Source organism: Paramormyrops kingsleyae, chromosome 4 (genome assembly GCF_048594095.1).
Source record: "Paramormyrops kingsleyae isolate MSU_618 chromosome 4, PKINGS_0.4, whole genome shotgun sequence".
NCBI classification, from domain to species: Eukaryota; Metazoa; Chordata; class Actinopteri; order Osteoglossiformes; family Mormyridae; genus Paramormyrops; species Paramormyrops kingsleyae.
Window position 1 is genome coordinate 16601478 of NC_132800.1, and position 21297 is coordinate 16622774.

General features: G+C 44.0%; 1 protein-coding gene across 2 annotated transcripts; it reads left to right on the forward strand.

Moving 5' to 3' along the window:
- The first annotated feature begins 1663 nt into the window (after window positions 1-1663).
- On the forward strand, window positions 1664-17706 carry LOC140588916 (tripartite motif-containing protein 16-like). Of its 2 annotated transcripts, XM_072711574.1 has the most exons (7): window positions 1664-1990; window positions 2081-2284; window positions 3229-3324; window positions 3891-4124; window positions 4296-4455; window positions 4836-4895; window positions 16947-17706. In XM_072711574.1, exons 1-7 carry the CDS (start codon window positions 1694-1696, stop codon window positions 17477-17479), a joined length of 1584 nt encoding a protein of 527 aa, XP_072567675.1. In that variant the 5' UTR covers window positions 1664-1693; the 3' UTR covers window positions 17480-17706. The 2 variants fall into 2 exon arrangements, with proteins under 2 accessions (XP_072567675.1, XP_072567674.1); XM_072711573.1 differs by having other exon boundaries at window positions 1664-2284.
- Window positions 17707-21297: the final 3591 nt, after the last annotated feature.

Sequence of the window (21297 nt, forward strand, 5' to 3'; positions counted from 1 at the left end):
CCATGTTTTTGGGGCGTGACCCGGTAATGCCATGGTGATGTTCATCACACCTGTTGTGTTACGATTGGTTGTTTCGCAGGGAAGTGTCTATTTAAATGGGATCTGTACATGGTCAGTAGCACACTAAGGAAGGCAGCACGCTGACATGCGTCTGTGTTGTGTACAGACTTCCAATAAAACCGTGTTGAAGCAAAATGTGACCTCTCTTTGTTTACTTCCCTGAAGCTCTCTGTCAGCTTCCGTCACCAGAACTGCAGACTTAAGGCATGGCCTGAACCTGACTCTGAGCCTGTCCATGTCATGGCTACAGCCCCGGCGTGTGACTCAGAAAGTACCACCCTGTTCCTGCTCCAGGCTCCTAGCAGGCTCTCCCCAGTGAGCCGTCAGTCTCCTCACTGCAGTTCCTCCTTGCAGTTAGCAATCAGCTCCCCCAAGGCTCCCAGCAGTTGGCCGCCTCTGACACCACATCTACAGCATCTGGCCCAGGAGAGCCAGCCCTGGCAGCCGTTACATCTGCATCTCTTCAGAATTCGTCCTCTAGTGGTTTGGACGCATAGGTCCAAGTTTTTAATAACAGAGAAAAATGACGTTCAATAAAAGAAACAAATCTATCAAACTTCTTAAACTCTGAAAAACCTTTCAAATGATATATGTAGAAAGTTGCGCAATTTTTGTGCCACAGTTTATTTGTAATAACTAAAAAAAAAATGACCATGATATCCATCTTTAAACGGGTCGAGTGTCAGGAAGTGAAATATAAGTGTTAATAAAATGAAAACTAAGCACTTCAAACTCTTTTTCTCACCACCAACAATTCATAAACAGTATTAAGACAAAACACAACTTTTCCCATAAAAAATTCTGTCATGCCCTCAAACAGCTTGCTCACTCATCGCAGAAAATACTTCTCCTGTACTGGATAAGCGGTTATTGGAATTTGTTGGATACTTTTTTGATATTTTCTATATTTCTGTTCCTGAGGATGGCTGAAGTGGGTCCATTAACTTAAGTTTGAGACTTTAACTTAATAGTATTCAATGAAAATCTACTGTATAGGATAACTTTAGATTATGGAAAAATTTTATTCACTCTGAACCTGGTCACCTGACTCTCCTTCCTAACACAAATACACTCCCAGCACACACACAGAAATAAAATGGAAAAAAAATATGACCTATACGTACCGCATCCTTTACTTTCATAAATATTATATGTAGAATAATGTAAAAAAAAAAAACAAATCTGTGGATTGACAGTACTTATCTAAGCTTGTTCTGTCTAATCCTGACACAGTCTGTCTATAATTGCACAAACTTGCATGTTTCACCTGAAACTACATGATCCCAAACAGACACAGAAATTCATTCTCAGTAGATCTGCTCTCTTATGCCTTTCTACCTAATTTCTATCTACGGTACAAAATCAAAGAGTAGGATATAGCTTGTTTATGGAAAAATAATGTCAGATATTCTCATAAAAGCTAAATAAATGTCTGTTGTGTGTATAGTTTGCATGATGTACTATTTTAGTTTTAAACTCCAACTCCAGTGTTTGTCCAGTCTGCTCTTCTCAGTCTGGCCTCAGTCCAAAACCACACTTACTGCAGCCTGAGAAGCAGGAAGTTCCTCCCACTCTCACACACAGACGACTGTCAGAGAAAACGAAACTGAATCCTACCAGCGTTCGTGGTAAAATGGCAGAAGCCAGTTCCGCACTGGATCCGAACCAGTTCAGTTGCCCAATTTGTCTGGATCTACTGAAGGATCCAGTGGCTATTCCCTGTGGACACAGTTACTGTATGAGCTGCATTAAGAGCTGCTGGGATCAGGAGGATCATGCTGGAGTTTACAGCTGCCCCCAGTGCAGACAGACCTTCACACCCAGACCTGTTCTGGGCAGAAACACCATACTGGCTGAAGTGGTGGAGAAACTGAAGAAGACTGGACTACAAGCAGCTACTCCTGCTGACCATTATGCTGGACCTGGAGATGTGGAGTGTGATTTCTGTACTGGGAGAAAACACAAAGCTGTCAAGTCCTGCCTGGTGTGTCTGGCCTCTTACTGTGAAACTCACCTCCAGCCTCACTATGAGTCTCCAGCTTTTAAGAAGCACAAGCTGGCTGATGCCACTGGACGTCTGCAGGACAAGGTCTGTTCCCAGCATGACAAACTCCTGGAGGTCTACTGCCGTACCGACCAGCAGTGTATCTGTTATCTCTGTACGATGGATGAACACAGAGGCCATGATACAGTCTCAGCTGCTGCAGGAAGGACAGAGATACAGGTCAGGCCAGAAATGCTCTTATATAAATGATAAAATTTATTTTAAATAAAAATGACTTTTGTCTTAACACATGTGAGTATAATTGCTATGAAAATACTCAGAGCAAGTCTGGTTTGGTAAAATGAAAGAAAAATTAACAGAAAATGCACATTTAAAAAGTTCTGATTGAATTTGTACTGAAACTTATGGAAGTAAATCTGTGTCATCCGAATTTGAATTTTATATGCCACTGAAATTCTAACATTGAATATTTATGCATTGGAAATATGCATCGGAAATTCGATGGTCTGAATTCACATGCAAAAATACGAGGTTAGAAAAACAAAGACAACATTTCGAAGTTGCTCTAATTCGACGGTCCGAATTTCCAGCAGATTCAGAGTTTTTAGTGTCGCAGGAGAAAAGATGCATTATTGTTGTTCACAGTGCAGTTTACTACACAGTGGCCCATTATCAACTGACATGCGATCTGACATAAATCAAATAGGACGTCAGTTGAGTAGCCGGTCCTGCAATGCAGCCCAGGACACATTCGCCTTCACATTGCTATAAGAATGTGGCCATATGCGGCCCAGACCACCTCCCAATGTGGTTTGAGTGATCGGATCTCAATGCATCTTCAATGTGTCCTGGGTGCCTTCACACCTGTAATTAGCGCTGTCCAATTGTGATTGGATCACCCAGGATGCATGTTAATTCCAGGTGGAAACAGGACCAAAGGGTCTATGGTCAGTTTATCCTACCTACAGTCAATAAGACATTTAAGAATATCCATCCATCCATCTCCTAACCAGTGATCCAGGTCAGGGTCACAGAGAGCGCCTGGATCCTTTCCCAGGCAGCATAGGGCCCAAGGCTGGGGTCCACCCTGGACAGGATGATTAATGAATATGATCCCAGGTAATGAAACAATCTTGTTTTGTCATCTTGTTTCCTATCTGTAGAAACAAATGGGTGAAACACAGAGGGAATTTCAGCAGAGAACTCAGATGAGAGAGAAGGAGCTGCAGGAGCTGAGAGAGGCTGTGGCCTCAATCACAGTGAGTATGAACCTGAAGAGAAGATAACAGCTGGCTTGTGATCATATTGAATCTTCTCTCAGATTCAACACATTGCAGATTTATAGAATTGTGGGGATTAATCAAATTAATGCTGCTGTGGGTTATTCTGTGTCAGAGATTTAATGGGACAAATTTGCTAGATAACATGATTTAACCAACCTTGCCTTACAGCAGTTATAGCTTGATTATTTAGAAAAACACCATGTAAGGCCCATTTGAGAAAATGCAGCTTTTCACAACCCAGTGTTATGCAAACATAACCCAAAAAGCCACATATTAAACTAAGACTCAATGGTGACAACCAACCTGCCCCATACAGCCACCAGTCTCTGCCAAATCCCTGCAGCTGACAGTGTATGAGCTTAATGAGTGATCATTTCCAATCAGTGCTGGCTGGGTTTCAGTACCTGAGGCTCCAAACCCCAGCCCTGTGCTGTTTTTATACCTCCTGTCGGCTCACATCACTATTGTACAATGAGGCTCTCTGGAGTCTCAAAAGGGGCCAATTGTAATTTACCGTCCTCTGCTCCCTGTGTCACCAACAGAGCTCAGCACAGTCAGCAGTGGAGGACAGCGAGAGGATCTTCACTAAGATGATCCGCTCCATTGAGAGAAGATGCTCTGAGGTGACACAGCTGATCAGAGATCAGGAGAAGGCTGCAGTGAGTCAGACTGAAGGACACATGGAGAGACTGAAGCAGGAGATTGATGAACTGAAGAGGAGATACTCTGAGCTGGAGCAGATTTCACACACAGAGGATCACATCCATTTCCTCCAGGTAACAGAACAGCTACTTTGACAATAAGAAAACCAGAGTATTCAAATGGATGCATGTTCTCATTTGTATTTCAGCTAGTCTGTCATTTGTCAGATGTTAATGATCCTGTTAATTAGATTGCCATACATATTTGCTTGGATGAAGGTGTTTAATCAGACTGTGTGTCCATAGAGGTGCCAGGGTCTTCCTGTCACCCCTGAAGCTGAATTTGGACCCAGAATCTCCGTCAGTCCAAGCTACTCTTTTCAGAATGTGAAGAAGGAGGTTTCTGAACTGAAGGATCAACTGGAGAATGTTTGCGAAAAGAAAATGGCAGAGATCCATCATACAGGTTGATAAATAAAAACATTTTTCTGTCTGATTTTGTTAATATACACCATGCAGAGAGAGTATGTAGGACAGTCAGTCTCATGTTGGTGTGACGAAGTCAGTTTCTGTTTCCAATAAGACTAAATCTTTATGAAAACTAATGAGCTCTAAATTTTACAGGCTGCAAAATCCAGATCACATGAATCATGTTTCTTCTACATTACAGAATCCAAAAATCTGTATTATAAGTAACTTACAATGATTTGCAGCTTCTTAAAATGCCTGTTATTGTCCCTCATAATGATAATAATCTACTGCTGGTGTCTCCACAGTGAGTGAAGTCCATCTCCCACAAGTAAATTACTTTTACTTACATCTCCGTTTCTCTCTGTCTCCTCCTAGTTACCAAAGACACCGTCCTACCGCCATTAGTGCCCAGGACCAGAGCAGAATTCTTACAATGTGAGTCTGTTCACACACATGCTTCTCTCTCCCTGTATGAGGTGGAGTGTGTTTTATTGTGTTTCGTTTTCTTCTGCTAGTGGAGCTTCTCTTTCTCTCTCCCGCTGCCTCCTGGTCTTTCACATTTACATGAGCTGTTTATGTCAGTAGCCTTTGAATCCAATTGCAAAGCAAGGCAAGTTCATTCAGGGTGCTTTTCCACTGCACCAGGTACGGTACATTTGGTACTTTCCCTTTTCCATTGACTTCCGTTTGAGTACCAGTACCAAAAGTTCCAGTACCCAAAGTATCATTGCAGCTGGGGTACTTTTTTGGTACTTCGGAACTTTAGTGTGGGACTTACAAACACGTTCATTGTCAATTTAAAAGACAATTTTAAAAAGCCTAAAAGCCAAAAAAAAAAATAATTAACTAAAAAGAAGTGACATTGTAGAGGCGGCGTATGACTAAACTCCTGCTGATATAATGTATTAAAATGCTGCAGCAAACAGTAACGTTTTAAGCCCTGATTATAATCAGCTGACAGTGCTTGCAGACCTCTGGTCTTCAGGAAGCTTGTTCCACAGACAGGGAGCATAGAGACTAAAAGCTGCTTCACCCTGCTTGGTCTTCATTCTGGGACACTGAGTAAACCTTTCTCAGATGCCCTCAGGGGTCTGGATGCTTCACAACGTTCAAGGAAATTAGTGCCATTTAGTGCCTTGTAGACAAGTAATAATATTTTAAAATCAATTCTGTGATGCTCAGGAAGCCATTGCAGTGATTTAAGGACCTGTGTAATATGCTCTACTTCCTTGGTGTTAGTGAGGACTCTGGTGGCAGCATTCTGGATGAGCTGCAGCTGTCTGACTGATTTATTACCAAGACCTGTGAAGACACCATTACAATAGTCTAGCCTTCTGAAAATAAACACATTAACAAGCTTTTCTGTATCTGGTTTAGAGAGAAATCCTTTAATTCTTGCTATGTTTTTAAGGGGGTTGAGGCTGATTTTGTAATTGTCTTTATGTGCCTGTTGATATTTTGGTCTGAGTCCAGAACTACACCAAGATTTCTGGCTTGATTCGTAGATTTTAGTGTCATGGATTCATGGTGAGCAATAGCTTTCAGTCTTTCTGACTGAACCAATACAGGGATTTGGGTGCTGGGAACACGGGAGGATGGGCCTGACCCAGGGAAAAGAACATGGATGCGTCAAAGGAAAGAAATTAACAAAACATAAGACCTCTTACCTACCCTGTTAAGATTATAACTAAAACCAAAGATAGAACAGAAAAACCCAGACTACACTAGGCTTACTCACCCGAACATAAATACAGAAGGTGGCACTCGCCCTCTAACCCAGTGTGTTTATACAGAGAGAGGACCTACATGTTAATGTATGTGCGCACACTTCTTACCTGTTCAGTTTCACAAGGGGGGGGATTGCAGAAGACAGGAGTCACTATTTGAATATGATAAGGATGCAACAAAATGGTTTATTTCTTTGAGATACAGTATACTGGGATTTCACATATTGGGCAAGTTTCAGCTTCTACTGGGCAGATTTTAAGCAGACCTTGGGCTGGACCTGGGAACACTGTACTGATGCCTCATTTCCACCAACATGGAGCCAGTGCTGGGCTGGTTTTCACTTGCTGCCTTTTGAGAACCTGCTTGTATTTCCACCGGTTTCAAAAATGAATGTAGGTGAAAGTAAGAGCAAAGGTTCATATGTATTCCGTTATGCTGGAATTACAGACGTTCCTCTACTTATGAATTTTCAACTTACAGACTTTCAGACATACGAACAAAGAGATTTGTAAGTCCACACTGTGTTCATTGGGCTCCCGTTTCCTATCCGCAACATCAATTTTTTTTTTCTGTGCACCAATTCCGCCTAGTACGACTTTTGGCCCCTACTCCCGCCGCACTGCAGCTTAGTGTGTGTACTCCCAGCATCCCAGTTACCACCTTCATCCCAAAGGAAATGGAGTCCAAAAACCTCAGCCAGTTCAGAGTCATTGCCCTGCTAAACTTGGAGGGGAAAATCATCTTCTCAATCCTGGCTATATGCCTAACCAACTTCCTCCTAGTCAACAATTACATCCATACTGGTTGCCAGAAGACAGGCGTCCCAGGGTTCCCTGGCTGCGTGGAACACGCTACGATGATTTGGGAACAAACCCAGAGAGCCAGGCACAGCAAGTCGGACCTGCATGTCGTCTGGTTAGACCTCGCAAACGCCTTCAGCTCAGTTCCCCACCAGCTCATCACCTTCGCCCTGGAGTTTTTCCATGTACCATCAAGCATCCAGAAGCTGATCGCAAACTACTTCAATAGCCTATATGTTTGCTACACAACCCGGGACATCACAACTGCCTGGCACCAGCTGGAGAAGGGAATAGCAATGGGATGTTCCATCTCTTCCATCCTCTTTACATCTGCTTTCGAGATTATCCTGATAGGTGGGAGACAAATGGCTGGAGGGGCAAAGCCCCAAACAGGCCAACAACTCCTGCCCATATGGAGTTACATGGATGATGTCACCACGCTCCTCCAAACAGCAGCGTGCACAGCAAGACTCCTAAAAAGGCTGGAGGAATTGCTAGCATGGGTCCGCATGAAAATCAAGCCCACAAAGTCCTGCAGCCTCTCAATCCAGAAAGGGGTTAGGAATGACATCATGTGTTTCACCGTGGATGGTGAAAGGATTCCCCTGGTAGTGGAAGAAGCAGTGCAAACCTCGGAAGGCTATATACGGCTGATCTTTCCGACAAGCATATGGCCTCAGCCGTTACAACTCAACTCATGGACGGCCTTCAGAAGATCAATCAGTGCTCCCTGCCTGGAAAATTCAAGGTTTTGTGCAACCAGTTCACCTTGAACAAACGCATAATGTGGCCACTGAAGCTGTGCGAGATCACCATGACAACAGTCCTGAAACTGGAAGCAAAGGCCAACAATTACATCAGGAAATGGCTCAGCCTTCCCCGCAGCTCTTTGGCAAAAATATGCTACAGTCCCACTTCAGTCAATCAGCCTGGGCTACAAGAAGGAGAAGGTGAGACTCCTATTTGAGCTAAGAGATTCACCCAGACCCGTCTATCCGAAATGCAGAAAGTGGAATGTAGCACAAGCGGTGGATATAGCCACAGAGAGGCTGAAACACCAGGAGATTGTGGGCTTTACGCAGCCTGGCAGAGCTGGATTAGGATGGGAAACACCAGCACTAAGATGGTCTAAAGCCAACAAGAAGGAGAGGAAAGATCTCATCATCTCCGAAGTGACCAAAATGGATGAGGAGCACTACAAAGTTACAGCAGTGAGCCAACAACAGCACGGCAAATGATCCACCTGGGAAGCTGTGACCAGCAGGACCATTACCTGGGCGGATATGAGGAGCTCAGCCCCCGTAACCTTTACACCTGGCATGGCTCAGAAGAACCCTGCTACCTCTGCAGCTCCCCAAACCCAGGCCTCAAGCACATCCTTTGCAGCTGCAAGGCAGCACTGGCACAGGGCAGATATAGATGGCGGCACGACAAAGTCCTGTGCAAGCTGGCTGAGCTGCTGGAGACACGGAGGCGGGAGGTAAACTGTGCCAGCATCCCATCATCCCAGGGATGTATCCAGTTCGTTAGGCAAGGGGGAGTAGCACAGTGCAGCACCAATGCAGGGGTCACCCTCTTGTCCCCGGGGGTAGAGAGGATTTAGGTCGCCAGCTGAAATTTCCGGTGCAGATCACCAGTTCACCCCTTCGCCCTGACATAGTGCTCTGGTCAGCACCCGCCAAAGTAGTCATTCTGGTGGAGCTGACCGTCCTATGGGAGGAGGAGATGGAGGCTGCCTATGAGAGGAAGAGAGCGAGGTGTGCAGACTTGGCTGCTGCATGCTCTCAAGCCGGCTGGAGGGCTCTTACATTCCCGGTGGAAGTCGGGTGCAGGGGCTTTGTTGGAACATCCATGCAGCGGCTCCTGAAAACCTTTGGTCTCACAGGCCACAGGAAGAGGAGAGCAATGCAAGATCTAGCTCATGAGGCAGAGTAAGGGAGCTTCTGGCTCTGGGTCTGAAGGAAGGACAAGGCGTGGTGGAGAGAGGGATCTTAGGGAAGGCTGCAGGGAGTGTTAGGGAAACGTCCCTTTCGCTGCTCCACCACCCTGAGATGTTCCGGGATTAAAGGAGCGAAACATCTGTGAAGGGAGGCTCCCAGCTGACGACCCTGCAGCCGGCCAAGCGGCACCATCGGAGGGGCGTCAGGCAGAAATGCTGAGCAGGTAGTTTTACCTGTGCTTGTATGTAGTTCATGCATAAAAAGCTGTGCATAACCTTTATTTTGATTCCTACCAGCAGAAATCCCTCCTGTCAATTGCTTGTCCTCCAGAAATCTTTGAACTAGAGACTTCATCTTTCCCTTGCACCATTCTGGGTCTCTGCTCATGAAGGAGGCTCCAAACATAGAATAGAATAGAATAGAATAGTTACTTTATTGTCATTCAGAGATACACGGGTTAGTGCACAACAGAACGAAATTGTGTTGCATTATTTTGCTCAACATCAGCCTGGCAGAGTGTGTAATAAATATATATAAAAAGATGTATATATAAACATATAAATAGGAGAGGTTTAAATACCTTTTTTGCGGCACTATTTACAGAGAGATATTGAGTATAAAGACAGTAGACAGAGCAAGACACAGTGCAAGTTCTTGAAAAGTGACATGTGCATGGATGGAGAGACACGGAGTGTGGGGGAGGGGGTGTAGGGGAGGGGCTGTTATGAGTTCAGGAGTCTGATGGCTTGAGGAATGAAACTGTTGCATAATCTGGCTGTTCTGGTCTTAATACTGCAAAACCTCTTCCCAGAAGGCAGCAGGGAGAACAGACTGTGGTGCGGGTGGGTGGAATCCCCGATGATGTCACGGGCTCTCCTCAGACAGCGTTTAAGTGCAATGTCCTGGATGGATGGAAGAGAAGTCCCGATGATCCTCTCTGCAGTCCTCACCACTCTCTGCAGCAATTTTCTGTCTGAGGCTTTTGAGCTGCCAAACCAGATGGAGATACAGCTGGTTAGCACGCTCTCTATGGTGCCTCGGTAGAAAGTGGTGAGTATGGGAGAGGAAAGGTGTGCTCTCTTCATCCTGCGCAGGAAATGCAACCTCTGCTGAGCCCGTTTTACCTGTGAAGTTGTATTTGGTGACCAGTCCAGGTTTCCAGTCATCTGCACACCCAGAAATTTTATGCTGCTGACCACCTCCACAACATTGTTGTCAATGACGAGTGGTGAATGACTGGGCTGTTTTCTCCTGAAGTCGATGATCATCTCCTTGGTCTTTTCAACGTTCAGGATCAGGTTGTTATGCCTGCACCATCCCACCAGTCGCTTCACCTCCTCTCTATAGGGCTGGTCGTTGTCGTTCCTAATGAGACCCACCACTGTTGTGTCATCTGCGTATTTTATGATGTGATTCGAGGCAGATGCAGCACAGCAGTCGTGAGTCAGCAACGTGAACAGCAAAGGACTGAGGACACAGCCCTGAGGGGAACCGATGGAGAGAGAGATGGAGCTGGAGATGTTGTTACCCAGTCTCACTGACTGTGGTCTGGCAGTGAGGAAGTCCAGCAGCCAGTTGCACATGGGTGTGCTGATACCCAGGGGGCCCAGTTTGCTCACCAGCTGCTGGGGGATGATCGTGTTGAACGCTGAACTAAAATCAACAAACAGCATTCGTACATGAGTGTCCTTGTCCTCCAAATGTCCTAGGCTCAGGTGAAGAGCAGAGGAAATGGCATCTTCTCTGGAGCGGTTTGGCCGGTAAGCAAACTGAAATGGATCAAATATAGGTGGCAGTGTAGAGATGATGTAGTCTTTCACCAGCCTCTCGAAGCACTTCATCATTATGGGAGTAAGTGCAACAGGGCGATAGTCGTTAAGACATGTGATGGTGGATTTTTTGGGCACTGGAATGATAGTAGCAGACTTGAAGCATGATGGAACGACAGCCTGCACCAGTGAGGTATTGAAGATGTCCGTAAGGACATGTGCCAGCTGGTCAGCACACTCCCTGAGTACTCGTCCTGGAATGTTGTCGGGGCCTGCTGCCTTCCGTGTGTTCACCTTCCTCAGGGTTCTCCGGACATCAGCCACATTGAGGCTCAGTGCTTTTTCATCCGGGTGAGGATTGGCTTTTATTGCAGGAGTGATGTCATTTCTTTCAAATCTACCGAAAAAAGTGTTGAGTTTATTCAGTAGATGTGGGTTGTTATCACACAGTGGAGCAGCCGCATGCAATCTGCCTGACAGTGGGGTATTTCAAAGGGATCTTTTCTTGCACTTTCTTAACAATTCTGGAGAGTCACCTTAAGCAGTCATTTCTAAATTCGAGGGCAGTGAGGTCACCTACTCTGTTACTACTCTTGCTTTGAAGAGCCTACCAAGGAGGGATAGCACACATCGAGTAATTAATACATAGGGAATGAATGCAGTGTATTTTACATTTTTTTAAGTATACATATAAAACAGTAACAATGAATTACCTTAAGGGCAGACTCAGCACCCAAGCCAATGTCAGCATTGACCCAGTTCCTCTGGTCATCAGGGTCAAGTTTGGTCATTTGAAAAGGAGTGATATCTTGGAGCAGCTCCCTTTTGATGAAACGTCTCACCAGACTCTATAAAATGAAAAAAAAAACAAAATGCAGAATACCCACTTAAAAATCATAGAAGACAAAAACTTTAAAAACATTTTTAAATTAAGCAGATATCTGGCTCATCAGTCTGGTATTTCTTCAAGAATGGACAAAGAGTTCTGGAGATTGGCTGAAATCAGGGGATCTTCGTTCGCTGCTTAAATAGTATCAAAAGAGGAGGTTCCAGGGTTTGGTAGCTCTTTTCCATGGACTGCCTCCACATACTCTTTAAGCTTTGGCCATACCTCAATGGCTCTCTCTGCATCAGGCAGATTTTCCACCCATCTGTGTCCACAGAATGGGAGTGGAAAAGAGATGAGCCTGTAAGTTTTGTATAATCTTCTCTTCTTGCAGGGACATTGTGAAAAACAAAGTGCATTGCTCTCAACAGTTTCTTGATATTCCATGTAGAGAAGCCAGTCTTGAGTGAATTGTGAAGCGTGTGCAATCCACAGCTTTCAACATTAATTAACTGCCGACCTCCATGTAGTTCAGCATGTTCTTGCTGGAAATTATTAAGAAACTTCCAGTTCACATTTACCCCATCCATATTGATGGAAAGGAGATTCTTCATGTCTAGTAGGCGCACACAATCCCAAGAACAGAAATATTGTATTTAAACAATTTGACATGAGAAAGAAAAACTGAAACGATTACACCATGTTTGATTGCAAATTTGCTTATAATTTCAGAAATATTTTAAAACTCCATCTAAAAGCAATAAGCTTCAATTAAATGAACACATCTTGTATCTTTAAATCATCCAAATAACATTCCATGAACAAAAACTCTGACTACACTTACTTTGAAATGGTGCTGCAGATCTTCAGCCTTTGAATGTTCCATGAACTGTGATCCAAGATAACGTGACTGGACACCACCAGCCTCCCAAAATCGAACATGGACATCTAGTCGTTTATTTTTTGTTGACCGGTTGAAACTTTCATCAAACATCAGTACAAATGGTCCTGCATTGTTAGCTGCAGAAATCAGTTCGTTTTTGAAGTGAGGGGCAAGTCCAAACTTTAAAATGTAGCTAGTTTTGTCCTTTCCACAGGTGAAAGATTTGGCTATTTCTGAATCCAAAAACATTGCCTAGAACAACTGAGAAACACCTTCATTGGATGCGTATGAGTGGTGCTGCACGGCAGTGTTCAGACACCAGAGAACCTCCCCCTGCAGTGTCGCACTCGATCCAAATGACGCTCGAAGAGTGCTCGATGTTCCGACGGTAGTGTTCACTACAGCTGCAGTTGTGCTGTTTGTGGTGGTCGCGGTAGTTGCTGAAGACATTACGTTGTTGGTTACAGAAAAGTAACTAGCCACAGTTGACTGTGTCTACCTCTTACACCTGATTTGTGGCTGTCTGACTGCATGTGAGATTTCACACAGAAATCTTCTTTTCAAACATCTGGTTTTCCGACAACTCTGCACGACCGGTCGGAAGCTCATACATGAGTGGAAAATTAAAATGCAAATGGTGCTATTTCACTTTAATTTTCATTTTTGCAGGTTTTTTGTGCACAGACTTTGAAAACTAAATGGCAAATTGGAGATTGTATTTTCTTTTTATCATTTTCATTTAATTTTTTGTAGAAAATACCTCCCATAGTTTTGACATACAACGTTCAATAAAACTGGGGGGGGGGGGGGGGGGGGGATTGTACAATCATTGCCTACACAGTGATCTGCTAATTTTGTGATACTGCTGCAGCATTCTCTGTACAGACACTCCTCACTTAACGGCCGAGTTCCATTCCTATGACTAGGTCATTAAGCTAATCCAGAGTCTTTTTTATTATTGCTTTAGACTTCAATCAGGCAAATCTGAAGCCAGTTTCCCCCAAATTCTTCCAACATGTGAACTTCCCAGCTAGAGAGAGAATCTGTCTGGACAATGTCTGTACAACGTTTGTGACCTACAAGGTCCTTCCCCCCCTCACCTCGGCTACTCAGACCGTGTCACTGTGTTCATGGTTCCTGTGTATAAATCCCTGCTGAAGCTCAACAAACCAGTCAGTAAGAGTGTGGCCAGCTGGTGCCGTCTCAGCTCTCCAAGACTGCTTTGAATCTACTGACTGGGACATTTTTAAGGAGGCTGCTATAAATGGTGATGCCATTAACCTGGAGGAGTATATAAACTCAGTGATCGATGACCACGAGAGCCGACCAAAAGCCCTGGATGATGAGGGAAGTGCTCACACAGCTAAGAATCAGAAATGCAGCTTTCAGATCTAAAGACAAGGCTGCCCTCAGGACGCCCAGAGGCAACCTGTCCCGAGCTATGAGGATAGCCAATCAGGCACATGCACAGAGGATCAATGAACACTTTACACACGCCGCAAATGGCAGGGCATTCAGCCAATCACGATCTACAAGCCCAACCCACACATCAGTGGTAGTGATGTCTCCCTTCCAGAAGAGCTAAACAACTTTTTTGCAGACTCTGATGTACAGAATAAGGAGCCGACGACAAGTTACTCTGTCTGTCCACAGCTGATGTGAGGAGTACTCTATCCAGAGTCAACCCACACAAGGCTGCAGGACCTGACAACATAGCTGGCCGTGTGCTGAGAGAATGCACTGACCACCTGGCTGGTGTCCTCACAGACATTTTCAACACCTCTTTAAGCCAGTCGTCTGTCCCAGTATGCTTCACATCAACCACCATCGTCCCAGTGCTGAAGAAGCCATCAGTGACAGGCCTGAATGACTACTGCTCCATAGCACTCATGTCAATCATCATGAAGCGCTTCGAATGGCTAGTCATGGCAGACATAAAGACCAATCTTCCTACCTCTCTAGACCCTCTCCGATCTGCATACTGGTCCAACAGGTCTACTGGGGACACCATAGCCTCTGCCCGTCACCTTTCCCTGACACATTTGGATAAGAGAATCACATATGTTAGAATGTTATTCATGGACTTCAATATGTCCCTCAAAGGCTGATTGTGGAACTGAGGGGGTTAAGCTTGAACACCACTCTCTGCAACTGGATCCGGATTTCAGGTGTTTCAGGGCATGTCCAACTGGGAGGAGGCCCCATGGCAGACCCAGAGATTATATATTATATATACCCTGAGAGATTATATATAATATATACTACATTATAGATTATATGTTATATGTATTAGATTAGATAAGTGGCACAAAATGGATGGATGAATGGATGGAACTGTATTGAAAAATAACGCTAGTTATGAAAGTAGGCAAGTACGAATTTCAAGTTAAAATTCCATTGTACTTTGTATACATGACACTGCTTTCTTATAAACTTATACTGGCATTAAATTTTGAAGCCGCTGTACACAGAAGGACACAATAATGTTTGGAATATTTTCTTTCTTACCTCTGAAAATATACAGTTCTTCTGGCCACTCATTCTTAAAAAATCAGATGCAACTTTAATACTATCTGTACCGTATGTAAAGACAATGTCCCGTGACAAAACGTGACCATACTGCCACCCCAATCTCTGGTGGTTCTGCACCTTGCGCATGCGTTGCGTTAACCTCATGTAGCTGCACAGACGAAGCACGGTAGTTTGCAAACCCTACAGGCAATTTACAAGGTGATAAAACTGCTACATACATATAAATGCATATAAATCTCACGCCAGCCAGTTGATCAAAGTTGGCAGCCCTGTGAAATGGCGCTTTGAATTTGTAAAACGTACACAAGCATGCTTGTGTATGTGTGCGCCTGTTTGTCTATACGCATGTGTCAGGTTGGGTCTTAGACTCCACCTGGAATAACATCTCAGGCTCTATTCCCCCCCGCCACACTCCCTGCCGGTGGATGGGGCATCTGGCTGCCGATGCGTTGGTGGTTCTCGATGTCCGGGATTGGATGCTCTGGTGTGTGCTGGCTCACTCTCGGCGGTTGCCTGGCGGGGCCTGGCCCTCCTGGCTCTGTCGGGCCCTGGCTGGGGGGTGGGGGGCTCTTGGATCTCTGGACCCGGGCTCCGGTCTGCCCTGGTGTGGCCGGCTGTCGGCGGAGCCTGTGGGCTCGCCGCCACGGCCCCCTGGGGCTCCTGCGATGTGGCTGCCGGATGACCCCCCGCCAGAACTATCCTCTGCCCTTTTCTGGGTGTCTGGGGCCCGGGTCTCCTCCATGTCAGCTTCATGTCCTGGGGGGGCGGGGCTGTGGCTCCTCACACACACTACTAGACATTTACATGGAGAAACCTTATGATCACCAGCGCACTGACACACACAGGTGTGCGGACAGGTGTGCGGACAGGTGCACATGGACGCGTGCTGCCTTGATCGGCTGTTGCTTCTGGGCATGTGTTGTAATGCTGGGTGTGTGTGCTGTTCAATAACATTTAACGTTTGATTTTCGATGGGATTTGTACAGATGTTGGTTGTTGTTTTCTCTCTTCAGCAGACATTGAAGCAGATCCAGTTTTTTCTTTTTTTTGTTTTTCTCTCTCTCTCCCTCTCTCTCTCTATCCCCCTTCTTCTCATTTTTTGCCCCCCTCTCGCTCCCTCTCCTTCTCTTGAGGAAGTATGAGGAAGTAAATAAAAACAAATAAATAAATAGATAGATAAATAAATCAATATTTAAATAGAAATAAAGCAGTCCTCCGCAGAGGGGGGGTGGTGGAGGGGGGAAAAAAAGAATTTGTAAAAAGTAGGGAAATATACACAGACCTCACTGCTGTGGTACGTGTGCAGGGAATATTAGAATAATAATTTACTAATAATAATACTTAAATATGACAAGAGCAAAGTACACAGCTTGACCGGAGAACTATGAACGTTTCCGTGTACGCATGCGCGGTGCAGATACGCGACTGTTGCGCTTTGCGGAGAACCAGCCTAGATGCGTCCGCGTCCGCGTTGTGAGCATCGCGTCGGCTCGCTGCTGGAGAGAGGTGTGTGTCCAAAGTGGTTTGAAAGAAGTTCATATTGTGACGTAAGGACAAACTCACTTTTAGTGGTAATCTGTGTCGTATAATTTTATGTTTAACATGTTTGATAAATGCTGTTTGTAATTTTATCTACCTGGAATTTAGCCTATTAGTTTAACACGCGCATCATTTTGGCGCGTCTTCCCGCCGGCGTCGCGCGGGCGTCCGACATTTCCTGAGGTATTTCACATACTTGAATTACTGCTTCGTTTTTATATTTTGTGTATTGTACAGAATAATAGAGCGCAGGCTAAAGTGCAGTTCATTCCCCAGCGAATCTCACAGCGCAGGGGGCAGCCGGAGCGCCGCAGACTCGGGCGGCTACATGAGTATATTCATAATATTGGGAATAAAATGTGTGTATTGGAGCGAGTTATGTGTTAGTGAGTGTGTGAGGTGTGACAGTGATAATGATGGAGATGCTGGGCTTCGTGATGGGATTAATCGCTCTTCTTCTTGCCTACAGACTCTTGCCAGTTGACGCTGGACCCCAACACAGCACACAGATACCTGTCTCTGTCAGAGGGGAACAGGAAGGTGACAAGGGGGGAAGAGGAGCCATATCCTGATCATCCAGAGAGATTTGACTGCCGGCCCCAAGTTCTGTGCAGAGAGAGTCTGACTGGTCGCTGTTACTGGGAGGCTGAGTGGAGTGGAGATAGAGCCCGGATAGCAGTGACTTATAAAGGAATCAGGAGGAAAGGAGACAGTGCTGACTGTCTGCTTGGAGCCAATGACAAATCATGGAGTCTGAGCTGCTCTCCTTACAGATACTCTGTCTGGCACAATAATAAACAGACTGACATACCCATAAAGCCCTCAGGCTCCCGCAGAGTAGGAGTGTATCTGGACTGGGCGGCTGGTACTCTGTCCTTCTACAGAGTCTCCTCTGATGGACTGACCCTCCTGTACAGCTTCACCTCCTCATTCACTGAACCCCTCTGCCCAGGGTTTGGGGTTTATTATAACTCCTCCGTGTCCCTGTGCATGCTGGGATAGCTCACTGTGTGCTGGAGGAATCATTTTTACCTTATCAGAGTGTCACATGTCGCTGCTTCTCCATGGCAAAAAGGTAAAATCTCTGCTTTTTAACCAGTATAACCCTTTTTACTCTGTCTGAAGTGTGACGTATGTTAGACAAAATTGAATGTTTGTTCAGCTTGCCAAACCCATGCAGAATATGACTGTTTTTCTCTGACTTCTGTTCCATGTTGACTGTGAATGCACAAAAACTGCCAAAACAAAATCATAGTACATGCAGCTGTACCAATAAAGTGAATTCTGATTATGAATAAAATAAAATGTAATGATATGTCACATGTCGCTGCTTCTCCATGGCAAAAAGGTAAAATCTCTGCTTTTTAACCAGTATAAATCTTTTTACTCTGTCTGAAGTGAGATTTATGTCAGTCAGAAATAAATGAATGTTTGTTCAGCTTGCCAGACTCATGTAAAATGACTGTTTTTCTCTGACTTATGTTCTATATTGTCTGTGAATGCACAAAAACTGCCAAAAAAAATTAATAGTACATGCAGTTGTGCCAATAAAGTGAATTCTGATTCTGAATAAAATTAAATGTACTGAAATGTAATCCTGATGAGTTGGGGGGAGCTTTGCCCCTCCCCTCTATATGTACATTTTATATATTTCTGTCTGTATATTGTATTTGCTACCTGTACACTGACAATAAAGGCTTCCTATTCTATCCTATTAATGTCCTGGTTCAGTGCTGCCCGAAGCGTAACTGAGTAACACACTTAATCCGCGCTCTCTGGTGACTGAGCGCAACAGCCTGATATCGCAGCGGCGATGCTTTGGCCAGCAGGGGGCGGCAGACGGCAGACATTTTATTAGCTCAAAACCTACAGCGGTCCTGAGGTAAAGATAAGTAATATAATCACATTAATCATGTGTTAACTAAGTAAAGATAAATAACATGAAATCTTAATAAACCACGTTAGTACTACAACAAAAATTTTGTGATGTTGCAAAAAAACACCTGATCATCAATGATGCAGTGTAGGTGATTACCAGTTACCAGAAAGAAGCATAAATTCTGTTCCATTAGTAATCCTGATATATATATATACACACACACATACACTTTTCTGTTATGTTCTTTCCTGTTTGTGCTCTTTGTTAATAAATGACCCCTGACAATTGAGCCATCCTGGGTCTGAGTCCGTTTATGCTGCGCCTGACAGCAGCCGGAACGTAACACTTACAGAGACTAAAATGCATGAGCATGAGGGTTTACAGCCTATATGCACAAGCATTTCTCTCAAATCTGTGATATACTTACAGACAGTGACACACATGCAAATAGGGATATTTATCCCTCTGGTGACACAAACACAGACATTTCTGTTTCAAAAGCATACATATTATCACAGTTCTGTCCCATTACTGTGACACACACGTGTGACACACATGTAAACTGTCCTTTGACAGTCACAGGACTGTCATTGTCGTTTCTCTGGGCATATCCCTAATCCTAATTAAGATAACTCTATCTCTTACCCAGCTCTAACCTGAACCAAAAGTAACCAAACAAAATATAAGACTTTTGGATAATTTCGTTGTTTGATTACATTCACAGGTTCTGAGCAGTGTTAATTTTGACAGCAAATTTTTATTTAGTTTTAGTTATAGTCTTTTGACTAAAATGTAATTTAGTTTCAGCCATAATTTAGTCATCCAAATTATTTTAGTTTTAGTCGACTAAATATCATAAGATTACAGTCGACTAAATCTACAGTTGATTTAGTCGACTAAAATTAAAAGTGCAAAGTGTAATGTTTAACGTTTCCGTTCGATTTCTGAAAGTCATTATGCTCACCAGGACGAAATGAAACCAATGTTAAGGAATGGTGTTAAGGTCTGACTGTGCAGTACACAAATACACAGATTTCACTCTTATTGGAAACACAAACATATGTTTATTTACCCGGAAACTGAGTACTGTAAAATCAGTAGTGCCATTAGTGCAAAAATAAAATCACTTCAAAGAAATAGTGCATTGGCAATAAAGCCACCAGGCCTCACTCTGAATATTAAAATAAAAATATAAAAACAAATATTTGTAATATTTGCTATTGGTCGCTGTTTAATGTTTCACCTGAAATTCTCAAATATGGTCAAAGAAAAAGACCAATAATGGTATCAGGGATTTAAACCCATTCTGAAGAAAAAAAAAATCCAAATATTGAAAACATACTTCTCAACGGCTATCAGTAGCAGGAAGTGCAACCATTCTATTTTAGCATTTTCAACATCAAAATAATTACCCCAAGGCTACAATTCTCTTAGTGTATAGAGCCAAAAGGCAACTCTCCTCTCTTTCAGGTGATTTCAGGTGATGTTCCTTGAAGTTTCCGCTTTTTAACAACTGTATACAGTAAAGTAATGTTATTTGTTATATAAATCAACTCAGGTGAAACAATCCTAAAAAGTTTGAGTTCTGACTGAATTTTTCCCATAAGAAATAATGGAAAACCAATTAATTGGTTCCCGGCCCCCCAAAATTACACCTAAATATGTTTTTTGTTTTTTAGCATTTAAACACAAAATGAACAGGATAAAACAAGAGCAGCATTTTTTTCTTAATGGCTTCCAAAATGATAAAGATCTTATCCCAACATTACCCCTGTCCTGTCTGTCTGCTCTGTGTGCCACACCCCCTCGTTAACCTCATGTGATTAAGTCCGCGTTTCAGTTTGTTTCTCCAGTCTGGTGCATTCTAGTTGATTACAGCGCTGGCTTAAAGCAATGCATTCTGATCCTGACGCAATGCATTACGGTTAGATGCATTGCAACCTCTCAGGCTCTCACCCGGCTGCACAAACTGGAACCGCTTCTGTGATGACACACCGTTGCCCTTATTGACTGAAGAGTTTAGTTACCTGCATGACATTTGTATCCCTGGCAGTTCCGATGTGTAATCTGCTATTTCTCCCGAATATTACGTACAGCAGTGAGAATTGGTTTTCAGTTAATCCATCCATCCATCATCCAACCTGCTTATTCTACTGGGTTGTGGGGGGTCTGGAGCCTATCCTGGAAGCAATGGGCATGAGGCAGGAGGCCAGCCCATCACAGGGCACACTCACAATTACAGGGCACACTCAGTAACTCCAATTAGCATGTCTCAGCAAGTCTTTGGACTGAGGAGGGAAACCGGAGAAAACCCCACGACGACACAGGGAGAACATGCAAACTCCACACACATGTGACCCAGGCGGAGACTCGAACCCAGGTCCCAGACGTGTGAGGCAACAGTGCTAACCACTGCACCACCATGCCGCCCCGTTTTCAATTAATTTACCTGGTAAAATAAAGTTTAAATAAATGACATAAATGCTCTAATAGTACACGTAAGTTAGTGATTTATTTATTGTTAGTTACTGTAATGTTGCGCTGCTTTATTTGGTTAATCGTCCAGTCTGTGAAGGAGGCATTCAATTAAGAATTGCATTGTAGTATGTGTTATGTTATCACCAAACGGGTAAGTATCGGGTAATTATATCTCGAAAGAAATAGACGGAGAGCAGAGTCACATTCATACGCTTTACTGTAGCACCACACATAACAGGACAAAACCAGCCCCGTGTGTCCCCTCCTAATGGGTCCCCATTGCAACATCAATATAACACAATTATATCTTTTACAGAACACCTCCCCCTTAAGTAAGAAATCCCTCTAAACAGCAAAACAGGGTTTACAGGTGACACACTCTAACAGGTATCCCAAAAGCATAAACCTGAATTGTATTACTCTGTTTTTTTTTTTTCCAAAACATTAATAGAACTCAATTCCA